Source organism: Dysidea avara, chromosome 9 (assembly GCF_963678975.1).
Source record: "Dysidea avara chromosome 9, odDysAvar1.4, whole genome shotgun sequence".
NCBI lineage: Eukaryota > Metazoa > Porifera > Demospongiae > Dictyoceratida > Dysideidae > Dysidea > Dysidea avara.
In genome coordinates, this window is record NC_089280.1 from 21163368 (window position 1) to 21175973 (window position 12606).

The following is a 12606-nucleotide window of genomic DNA, read 5'->3' on the forward strand; positions in this document are numbered from 1 at the left end:
GATATGAACTCTTGAAGTGTTTTGTATTTTCTAGGAACTTTCTGATCAACTAATTTTAATTTAGGATACCTTGAGTCTAAAAGAGAAACATGACAAAGTTATACACAAGCATAAGAAAACTTTAAGAATGTACATACTAGCAGATTGTCACCTGATGTACAACTATAATTCCTACTCTAGCCCATATATATCAAGACACACGGTAGTATCGTGTGGCCAAGAAAGCTGGCATACCGTACCATGTGTATATTGACAGGAAGAAAGAAAACACGATTTTCACTCATGCATAGCTCCATGGTCCCTTCTCCAAAGCACACCAGTGTAGTTGTCCACCAGGTAGAGTAGGCAACGTAGCAAGCAAATTTGATTAAATTCACTCCAGCTGTTCATGAGATGTGGGCAGCCAAAGTTTTGAATGTTTTCTTCATTATGTTCCTCTCCTAAATTATTCATTCATACACTTCACAGAAATTGTAAAATGCAAACGCATAATTCGATTACCATTTAGTACAGAAGAACATATAAAGGTGAATTTATGCACTAAATTTGCAGCAAACCTGTTACATATAAGCTATGAGTATTTGAAAAAAAATAGAACTTTTGTCATGGCTACAGGGTAAACTGTGTAAGGGAATAATCTTAAATTTTGTGTGTACATATAATAGGCTATCCGTCATAGTAGTGCCTTTTGATGACTTGAAAAGCAAAGAAGTAACAGCTACAAAGTTACAAAAACCAAACAACTGTGAATCATGGGGTTGGGATACTCTAATCACCGCAGGGTAAAAATGTGCATGAAAAATAAGAGTTCAAACCTGGGACCTTCATACTGAACACCCAAATTCTTAATCACTGAGCCACTACTATCATACATAGTTGTTTACCTCACTTAATTTATACTTTATAAATGAAAATTCTACTTAATAGTAATTTCATAGATTTACCAATGGGATTGTTCTATTAAAATTCTTAACCAGTCTATGGCTGGCTTTGGAACCCAAAAAGAAATGAATACAACCAAGCTGTGAATAAAGGGTACAGCCTTCAAAAGTATGGATGTGAAAACAAAGGGTGGCAGCCAAGAAATGACTGCAATGACACTAATAGTATCATTGTAACCATTCTTGGCAGCCACCTTTGATTTTACTACTTTATTCACCCAGCTTTTTCACAGCATGACTGTTTTTGTGTGGCAATAAACCACATGGTAAAGGAGGATAAGGGATTAAATTTGCACTTCAGGTGATGATTCCTGCCCTTTTAAAGCATTTTGTATTGTAATGATACCTACTAGTTAAATTCCTACTTTTCCTTACACTTATAGTACATGAATATATTTACCGTTTTGCTCATTAGTAGTAGGACTGATACAGATATCAGTATTATCCAGATATCCGGATAACAATATGCTATTCAGATATCTGGATATTACTATCAGGATATAGTTTCCAATGGCAGTTAAGAAATGGCTGCAATGATGATAATGTTAACACCATTGTACCATTGCAGCCATTTCTGTGATTTCACAGCTTTTTAAACCCAACTGTTTTGAAGGCTGCCTTTTTTTACAGTAATTTTGAGCAGAAATTATTAAACCAGGCACGCACCCACAGTCGGCCTTCTCCAGCGTGCGCCTGGGTTACTGAAATTGTTTTCGTAAAAGTGTATGTGTGTGTGTGTGCGTGCATGCATGCGTGCGTGCTTGCGTGCGTGCTTGCGTGCGTGTGTGTGTGTACCTATCTACCTATCTATGTTTGGCTTTTACGTAAGAAGAAAAAGTGAAATGAAGTCTGTATTAAACTTCTGCACAGGTGAACTATGCTCTGAGGTGGTTTCTTTTCAGCGGACTGAAATACAGGTGTGGCGACTTTCCTCAGACTACCTTCCCCTTGAGGTTTTCAGGAGTTTAACAACTGAAAAACAACTGTGCAGGCCTCGTACACTACCAGGAATAGCCTATCGCTTCGAGTTGAAATGGGGCATATCCCTTACGTACGCGAACGAAAATGAAGAGCAGATTTGAGGCTTTGTCGAGAGAATTTGTGGGAAAAAACATGTTAGTCACACTATAAAACAGTTTAGCAGATACTTATGTGCATAATATGTTGGTAAAAGCGGTTTGTTTAACAAACGCTTCCTTAGCAGTACATAGCAACATAATTGAACAAATTACGAATATTTCATGAATTACGAAATACGAGAATTAGCTAATAATATTAATGCACAACGCAAAACTACAAAATAGTAATACATAGTTGATTAATTCATAGTAGCATACACTGTCTATAGTTAATTCCAGATGAGTTAGCTAGCTGCATGGCGCTTGGTTTTTAGAAGTAGCACAACATCAACTCGTTTCTTTTTGCATTCTATATGACCCAAATCCAGCCATAGGCTGGTTTTGGGGTTTGCTCTAACCCATGTTTGTTCAGGCAGAGATCATTGAAGACAGAAGTTACGATTGTACTGTAATGCACATTTATTTGACTGTTTGTTACTATGCCAATAGAATGCAGTAAACTTCTTATGAAAAAAAAAAATGAGACTTTAGTTACCTACTATATATCTCGAGATGTGGCTGAAGTACCCTACCTGGTGGACAGCTTTGGTGCAAAAGTCATGCTTTGGAGAAGGGATTATAGAACTATGCCTGCACATGGTCAATATACCCATAGTGTAGTGCCAGCTTTCTATAACACATTACTATGTGTCCTGAGTAGCCATTTTGCATAGTTTTCAACTATGTCCTGTCAGTCACAGCCCTATGCATAGAGGACAATGATGAAGCTAGCCTAGCATCACTTTAATGATGAAAAAATTATGAGCAATTTTCATTTATTTTTATGCAATAGACCACACATAAAACCACGAATGTATTTCCACAAATTGATACCTTGCACTGCCATCACAGAGAAATGGGACACAAAAGGTATGTTCATAATGCATGCATTGTGCACCTGCAGTATGATAAAAGGAAGCTGTAGTGTGGAAGCAATGTCCAACTGCTAAAAAACCTGTAGCTTTAGCTATTATTGAGTTACGCTTGTCCAAAGGCATCATAATGTTATGTGTATAACAATACATACTATAAACCTACTTAAGGTAACCATCATTGATGATGCAACGTCATAGAGATGTTTGCGGAGCTCAATAATAGGTTGAAACTCTGTCTTTCTTTGACCATTACTACCAAGACATGAGACAAATTTTATACCCTTAATATCAGGATAGTATGATGAGCCACTGCAGTAATTTGTCTGTATTAACTTGTGGAGATCTTCACACACTTGCATACGTCATTTGCGTACAATCATATCCACATGAGTACCAACAATAACCACCACAGCATCTTTAGCCTTAGCCTAACAACAATTAATATTAATAGCAAGACACTTAATATATACAAATGTAGTACTCATCTACCTGGATACTCAGCAGCCATTCTTTTAACTCCATTACTCCTTCTATACCATCTGTCACACGCCAGCAAATTACATACAAAGCCTTTCTGGTAAGATAACACTGGTGTGTAGCATAGTATTCTTCCTGCATTTGCAAAACAATTACTTGCATCAGTTTTATTTGGAATACATGATAGAGCTTACCTGCCCAGCAAAGTCCCATGTGTAAAATGTTATTAATTTGTGTACACTACTTTCATCCCTTGCTGGTTCATCCTGGGATTTAGAGTAATACCAAACATCTTGATCAACTCCAATTGTGTGCTGAACACCTAAACCAAAATAAAAATGTTGTAAGTATATTATATCAACAGCATTATTCGCCTTGTTATACAGGTTACACTCTATCATGCAGATTACAAATCTAAAATTATGTTCATCCTAATTATGAAGTGAAGGGATAGAAGCTGACATTGCTTTATTACGATGAAGTATACATATTGTATGAGGTACCTCATACCTATGTACATAAACTCAACATGAGATGAATAAGTCCTGAAGCCCAGGGTTTAAGTAAGCATGAAATATAACTTTAATACCATCAAAAAACATATGGAGAATGAAGCATTTATTATCACATTCCTTTACTGTACGCATACTTTTCCAACAGCTACAATCTCACTCAAAAACAGTAATGCTTATAGTAAGTAAAATAACGCAGCAAGGAATCTAAGTAAGCCCAGTTGAGTGATTTTAAACACCAGCCTGTGACTCTACGGTATGTACAAGAGACAGCAATATCTTCAGGAGTGCATGGGGATGAGCTTGCTGTGCTGAACCACTTTACTTGACAATGGGAAATGCATGCTGAACCACATGAAGCTGACTGCAAAACACATTATCTAGCCTGTGAAGCAACTTGACTTTTGAGTAGTCACAAGAAATATTACTGGGGGAATACAAGCATGGGTACATGTTCTTTACCAAATTTTATCCACTATAGTAAGACTTCTTACCACAATCCTCTTGGTCCATTCTATCCCTCCACCCAACAGGAATTGTTCCTACTCTATCGACCCATCTTAAGTGATGTAGCAAAGTTGACTTGCCCCGTCCACTCAGCCCCACAAACACAAGCCTAACAGATGGGTCACTAACAGCTCTAAAAATAAAAGGCATAAATATTAATTTTAGCTTTCACACACTTGTCTACTTACTCATCTTTATAAAACTTCAAGAAGTATCTTTTTGCAGTTACTGTTTTGCGTTGGTCAACCTCATACGTTAATTCATCCAATATGTTCTTGTATTTAAATTCCTCCAACTTTTCCAAATGACAAATTTCAAATGGAATGTTACGGATAGGATTGTCACTCATGTCCAGTGAACGTAGTTTTGACATCAGATCAAGACGACAAGGTAGCTCCCGTAATTGACAATTATTAACTTCTAATCGTGTGAGATTAGGGAAAAAGACATGCTCAGTGTTATCTTCATCATTTTCATGTAAACAAAGCACCAAATTATCTGATGGTAGACAAGTGAAATTTAGTTTATTCAAGTTATGATTGTGTGAAAGGCACAGTTCTTGCAACCGTGGCAGTTCACAATGTAACATATGACCACATGCTAATGTATTTTGTGATGCAAAGCAGTTGCCTGCAGGAGAGAAGACAAAAGGTACTGTGTCACTTGAAGACAACCAGTTATAGCTTAAGTCCAGTCTGACAAGAGTAGCAGGAAACTCTTGTATGCAACAAACTGTGGCCAATTTATTCTTTGACAGGTTTAAGTTTTCTAACAGAGGAAAGATACAAGCAAAACAATGTGGAAATTCTGAAATATCATTTTCATTTAATTTCAAGTCCCTTAACTTGGAAACTTTTTGATCTTCAAATATAGCTAAGTGAGAGATTTCCTTGAGAGATCTATGATATACTGAAGGCTTGGCATATCCTTGAGAGTTTGCAAAAGAACTTGATACTTCATTGAAGGACTTAATAGAAAATATTTCATTAAGGTTTGCAGAGCTGGCCCAAAATCGTCGTAAACTGTGAGACTTCCACCAATTTTCAGGAAGGCAACCAAGTGGATTGTGTGAAACATTTAAAAACTCTAAATACAGGCAAGAAAACAGTTCTTCTGGCAAGCAGTCAAGATTATTACTAGAGACATCCAAGTGGGTAAGAAGTTGTGGATAATGTGATAGTTTGTGAAAAGGTAACTTGCTTAGTTGCATGTAGCTAGCGTTTAAAGTTTTTATACTTTTAAGCCTAAAGATTATAGGACACAATGTGTCACCAACATGAGTATAAGAAAGATCCACATCAGTGATGGGAAGGTTGTCATATTGTCTATAATTCTTGTTAGATTCTATTAACACATCCATCAGTGGATTGGCACTATCCACATCACTTATCAAAATTGAAGAAAGTGTTGTAACTTTGTCTCTAAGACTCCTTTTACATTCCTTAGGACAAAAGTTAACGATTTCTGTTAGTGTAAATCCAGAGACAGCAAGTAATGCTCTAAATGCATTCACACACTTCTGTTCAATAGCTAAGTGAAAGGCACTCCACCCATCCTCAAGCAAATGATTTCTGCTATTTGCTGATACCTTTGCTGCTTTTGACCTGCTGTCTCGGCTCAACTTGGGATACATCAGTAAGATCTGTTGTACCATCTCCTCACAATCTAACTCAATAGCCCTAGTAACATACCACTGACATTACATATGAACTACTACCAACAAATATTGCATACCACTGGAGAAGTTCTTTGTGTATGTAAATACTAAACACTGGTGGACTATGTGTTTCAACATAGTCAGTTGATCTACTGTTCCATATCTTCTGTAACAATTCTGCAGGAAAGTGAGGGACACGATATAAGTTGACTAAATATTTTCCAACACGATGAACTATAGTATCATACAGAACAAGTGGTTACAAAGTATTGGCTAACACTTTCAGCCACAAAACCAACTTACTACACATGATTCCAATATACATGTATTACTGAATTGAAAGATTTTTGCAATATTCAGATTGTAGATGAATAGCAAACAGGAAGTATGTATGACACAGGCTAGTACGTAGATAAACCCAAACAAAAAATCATTGAAACAGTTTTGCAATAAAATCTGTATTTCTTTAGCACAACATGGCCACATAATATATGTGTAAAGATAATCACTAACCAATGAGAGCTGTGAGGCGGTCAAACCTTGACAAAAGTGCAATCTCCAGTGGAGTGTTGCCATTTACATCTTGATTGGTGGGGTTAATACCTCTCTTGAACAGCAGGTAAATAATTTTTTGTAAGTTTTTATAATCGGATGCCGGAGTGAAAGACTAAAATATTTTCATATACACACTTAAATACGTACTACTCACTATACCTTCAATGTAGCAGTAGCATAATGTAAAGCATTCTATACCATGTGAACAACAACAGCATATGACAATAAAATGTGCTGTCACTCACCCATCTATTTTCAGGATCCACATAAGTCATATCCACTGTAAATAACGTACCATATCACCAAATGCAAAGTTATGTAGTACCATTGTCATTCATATACATAGCACATGTGTAATAGTGCCAGTACGGTAGTACTGTTTAGTAGGCACCCCCCCCCCCCACCACCTGATGGACACCTCCTAAAGAATGTTGCCACTTTAAAATCATCTTACACGACAAATAGCTTCCCTTTAAACAGTCTATTACAATAATATTATCAAATGATGAATTAAATTATGCAATGAAATACATTTATAAGTCTGTTTTCAATAATCATCATTGTGTTTGCATAGAAAAGAAGAAATATGAGTAAAACAAACCTCAAAGTCAGCCATAGGCTGGTTTTGGGGCCTTATAAAGTACAAAAAGAAGCAATATCCACACAAAAGCAGCCAAGCTATGAAAAAATGGTGCGGTCTTAAAAAGCCTGGATGTAAAAAGTTGTGAAATCAAAGGTGGTGGCCAAGAAATGGCTGCAATGATGTTAATGCTAGTAAACTTTAACAATGCACACAGCCATTATTAACATATTTTATCATTAACATCATTGAAGCCATTTCTTGGCTGCCACCTTTGATTTCATAACTTTTTTCACCCAGGCTTTTTAAGGCCGCACCATTTTTTCACAGCTTGGCTGTTTTTGTGTGGATTTCTTTTACAAGCAAATCACCCTGTGGAAAGTTCAGCCACAAACAAGTTAGGCCTGTGCCTATTTTGCCGACATAATTTTGAGAATAATAGATCACCAATTTTGTGAAAACAATTCCAGAATTATGGGATGGTTACAGGCATAATTGTGACCGGATTTTGGATATTCAACCACTTTGTCATGCATAGAATTTAGTACTTTATTGTGTTACCATAGCAGTACATATTTAAATATTTCAAAGGTTTTCTGGTAATGTAAGGTACAGGCTAATAATTTACTCAATGTGAAGCTGATTGGTGCTTAGCAATGCTTTATTTCAACCACAAATACATGAGGTATCAAATGTGACAAAGTGGCTGATTTTCCAAAATCCAGTCACAAATTTTGAATTATTGGACATCTATGGGAATAATCAGTGGAATTAAGTGGCGTGTCTCTTCTTGATTAATTAGAAAAGTTAAGCTACTATGAAAGATACATATAGTTAACTTTATTATACGAGTGTTGGCTAAAAAGGGGCTGAAAAGCCTCCTAAAGATCGATATACTCTAATAGAATGCTCAAATACTCTTAGATCGTTTCATGTTAACATTCTGCAGCCAGCATCAGGGATCTAACTGTATGATTACCTGTAATCCTGAAACCTGTACATCTTATACCAGTGTATCTTCTTCACATAAGTCTTTGAATATATTGATATCATTATCTACCAAACTTAGCATGTAGCTATAGTTACAGCTTTAAAATTATTACTACATATGGGTAGAAAATGATGTATAAGATAAAATGCTTCATTTATGGCTATTAATTAATTCTAGCAAAACTACTTTTATCAGCATCTTGAAAACTAAGTGACTAGCTACAGAAACTAAATGTGCATTATTATGGAACATGCAAAATGAAAGAGAGAAATTTTTGGGAAATTCTGAGCATAATAGGCTCAGGCCTGAAACAAGTCATCCTGTAGAGAGTTCAGCTACATAAAAGTCATCCTGTAGTGAGTTCAGCTACAATAAATCATCTTGTAGATAGTTCAGCTCACCCTGTAGAGGGTCCAACTACATTGGAAGTCACTCTGTATTGAGTTCAGCTACAAACAAGTTACCTTGTTGAGAGTTTATGTGATAATTTTCATACACTATTAATTTTATAAAAATTGCAATATAATAACAGAATTCAGCTTTTGTAGTAATGAAAAAAGACAAGAAAAAGAAGCTCCAAAGCCAGCCACAGGCTGGCTTTGGAATATACAATACAAAAAGAAGTGATATCTATGTACTGAAACAACTAAGCTGTGAAAAAGGGTGCAGCCCCCAAAAAACAGAGTGAAAAAGGATGTGAAATCCAAGGTGGTTACCAAGAAATGGTAGGTTACTGGCAAAATTTTTAATAATGACAATTCAGGTGAATTTGGTGATGAATGGAAAGGCAACACAAATTTGCCTGAATTGTCGTTATTAAAATTTCTGACATCACAGCCATTTTTTGGCCGCCACCTTGGATTTCACATCTTATTTCATCCTGGATTTTAGGGGCTGCACCTTTTTTCACAGTTTGGCTATTTTGGTATAGATTACAGTATCTGAACTCCACAATTTTATACTTGTTTTGTTTTTACTTTATACCTCTGTAGCAGTAAATCCATCATTTTTTAAAGCTATCAAAAGGTACTGCTACAATGATCAACCTATGTACACACCAATTTTCCAGTTAATCTATATTTACCCTGTGGACCGGACTAAACATGTAGAGTTGTAATTATTATTGTGTAGTAGGAACGCATGTGGTACTTGTATTAAGTTAGTTACTATATATGGTATGACATGTGACTTGTTTTGATTAATGATAGAACTTGTAGTGAACCTCGTGGCTCATATGACAGTGGTAGCAGAGGATGTCTACTGTAACAAACGTTAGCTTACCGAAGACTTTTGATACAGGCAAGGCATCTGAGTGGTTTCAGCGCTTCGAGATATGTCGCTATGCGAATGGACGGGACAATGACAAAATGGCACTGAAGTTGCCCACCCCGCTAGAAGGTGAGGCTCTGGCCATCTGGCTAGAGTTAACCAAAGAGGTACAGAAGGACTACACGGCAACAAAGAAGAAGATCATTGACGCCATCAAGCCGATGAGTTTCATCTCGTTGGACAACTTCCATAAACGAGTTTTGCACCCTGGAGAATTACTCTCTTTGTATGTTCACGAACTAAAGCAACTGTTAAATCAAGCGATGCCGGGCATTTCAACACAGACAATGGAGCAGTTACTACTACATCAATTCTTAACTGGTTTACCCCATGAGGAGAGCAGACCAAAGCGATGCTATACTTGCAACAAGGTTGGCCACCTGCAATATAATTGTCCGACACGCCAAGATCCCAGATTCTGTTTTACTTGTGGACAGCAAGGCCATGGCTGGAGGACCTGCCCACAGGGAAACAGCCAGGGGGTGACTGCTTGGGGCAGTGGTCATCCCCGCCCATAAGCCCACAACTTTTTGTCACTGTGGCCACAGTGAGGAACAATGCCACAGTGATAACTGGGAAGGTGGGAGATGTTACTGTTGACATTATGCTGGATACAGGGTCAGCTGTTTCCCTAGTACGCCACCAAGAAGCAAATTCAATGAACACTTGCCCATCCTTACAAGAACGTTCCTCAATTCAGTTAGTCACTACCTCAGGGGAGCCATTGCCTATTGTTGATTGTGTTGATGCACCCATACAAATGGCTGGTAATTTTACGACAAAGCATCAGTTCCTACTTGTGGACTCATTAATTTATCCTGTCATACTTGGAACTGACTTCCTCTACAAATACCATCCACTTCACATCTTCTCCAGTCACAGTACAGCAAAATATGTCCAAGTTAGAAAGTGTGCAACCATTGTGGGATGCTACAGTAGACACCAAAGCGAAACGATATGCCACTGCTGCTATTGGTGCTACCACAGAACATGATGTTGCTGACGAATATAGCATCCCATGCTATGACAAATCAATCACTTTTGATATACCTGCTTGCAATGATATTAGTATGGGTGAGGTACTTAGAGAATACAAGCACTTGTTTAGATCAGTACCAGCTGCCACCAACTTGGCTTACCATCACATCCCAACCACAGGAAACCCAGTGAGAGTACCACCACGGCGAATCCCTGGCCATTACAAACAAGAGGTTGAACGGCAGATCTGTGACATGCTACACCAAGGCATTATAGAGGAGAGCTGCAGCCCATGGATGGCACCTGCTGTTTTCATTAGAAAGAAATCAGGTGATATCTGCCTCTGTGTGGACTACCGTGAGTTAAACAAGAAAACTCAGAAGGACATGTACCCATTTCCATTACCAGATGAAGTGCAGACAAACTAGCAAACTCTGAAGTTTTCAGTACCCTTGACCTGCAATGTGGATACTGGCAGGTGCCTGTCAACCCTCAAGACCGTCACAAGACTGCGTTTTGTCCAGGACCAGGTATGGGATTATTTCAGTTTAAGTGTATGCCATTTGGGCTGACAGGGGCCCCAAGCTCTTTCCAAAGGTTGATGAATCAGCTGCTCAGGGATTTGCCATTTGTCACTGTATATATTGATGACATTCTAGTTCATTCAGCCAACCAGTATCAGCATGCTCAACACCCTCAGCAAGTGTTTGATTGTCTAAGTAAAGCTAACCTTACTCTCAGAGGTAGTAAGTGCCATATAGCTATGTTAAAAGTGTCTTACCTGGGTCATGAGTTTTCTTCTGCAGGAATGTCACCAGATCCACAAAAAGTTGTTGCTGTTAGTAACTGGATGACTCCCACTGATATTGAATAGGTCTACAAATTCATAGGGTTTGCGTCTTATTACCGTCGCTACATACAGGGGTTTTCAGATATTGCTAAACCTCTCCACAACTTGACACAGAAGAAAGCTCAGTTTATCTGGACTGATGACTGCAACACAGCTTTTAATACATTAAAGGATAAACTTGTTCAAGCTCCAATCCTTGCCTACCCCCAATTTGACCCAACATCACCTGTTTTCATGTTACAGACTGACACAAGCTCTGTTGGTGTGGGTGCTATATTGGAACAGTCATCGCATATGCATGCAGAACACTGAATCAGGCTGAGCAGCAGTACAGTGTGATACAAAAGGAATGCTTGGCAATAGTATTTGCATTGAAACAGTTTAGACATTACCTACTGGGGAGATCATTTGAATTACTCACTGATCATGCACCACTTCAGTGGTTGTCATCACAGAAGATGGAGGGCTTGCTCTGCCAGTGGGCATTAGCCATGCAAGAGTTTGATTTTGTTATTAAGTACCGCAAGGGCTGTCAAAATGGCAATGCTGATGCACTCTCAAGGCACATTCCTCCCAATCCTGCAGTGGCAGCCACACAGTTTTCTTCTGATTCCATCAAAAAGGACATCCAGGAAGCACAACAGGCAGACCCAATACTGCAGGTAGTATATGAACCAGTACAACAGCATACCTTCTTGCCAGTGGCGCCAGTCACCACTATCTTGATACTGCAAGCTATGGTCTCAGCTCACACTATGTGAAGGGGTTCTTTGTCGACAGTACACACCACAACCCCTTGGAACAGCAGTAACTATACCAATATTACCGAAGAGTCTTCAAAGATGAGCACTGCAGCAATGCCATGACTTCCCATCAGCAGGTCATCAGGGTTTTAACAAAACCTTAGAACTCCTTCGTAAAGAAGCTTATTGGGTCAGCATGATCAGTGATGTTGAGTCATATTGTCGCCAGTGCCATAAATTCCAGCAGTCTAAGTTTCCATTACCATCTCGAGCACCCTTGACATCAACGCCAATTGGCAAGCCATGGCAAATGGTAGCCGTGGATATTCTGAGTGTCCCAGTGTCAACCAATGGTAACAAATGTCTACTCGTTGTGCAAGACTATTTTACTAAATGGGCTGATGCCATACCTCTGCCAAATCAGAAGGCTGTTACCATCACAAAAGCACTTGTCAACTTGTTTTCCACCATGGGCCTACCTCAGATTTTGCAC

At 38.3% G+C, this 12606-nt stretch overlaps 1 protein-coding gene across 3 annotated transcripts in view; it reads right to left on the reverse strand.

The window, feature by feature from the left end:
• LOC136267385 (leucine-rich repeat serine/threonine-protein kinase 1-like) overlaps nt 1-12606 on the reverse strand; it is a 29686-nt gene that overhangs the window by 10533 nt on the left and 6547 nt on the right. Inside the window, exons 3-11 of one of the 3 annotated variants that reach the window (XM_066062516.1) lie at nt 6888-6922; nt 6802-6834; nt 6601-6754; nt 6165-6264; nt 4619-6109; nt 4418-4563; nt 3606-3733; nt 3424-3546; nt 3179-3362 (exon numbers count right to left, since the gene is read on the reverse strand). In XM_066062516.1, coding sequence (XP_065918588.1) covers nt 3297-3362; nt 3424-3546; nt 3606-3733; nt 4418-4563; nt 4619-6109; nt 6165-6264; nt 6601-6754; nt 6802-6834; nt 6888-6922 — 2276 coding nt within the window. In that variant the 3' untranslated portion in view covers nt 3179-3296. Of the gene's footprint in view, nt 77-3097; nt 3363-3423; nt 3547-3605; nt 3734-4417; nt 4564-4618; nt 6110-6164; nt 6265-6600; nt 6755-6801; nt 6835-6887; nt 6923-12606 lie in introns of those variants that run through there. The other 2 variants (XM_066062514.1, XM_066062515.1) reach the window with 2 other exon arrangements.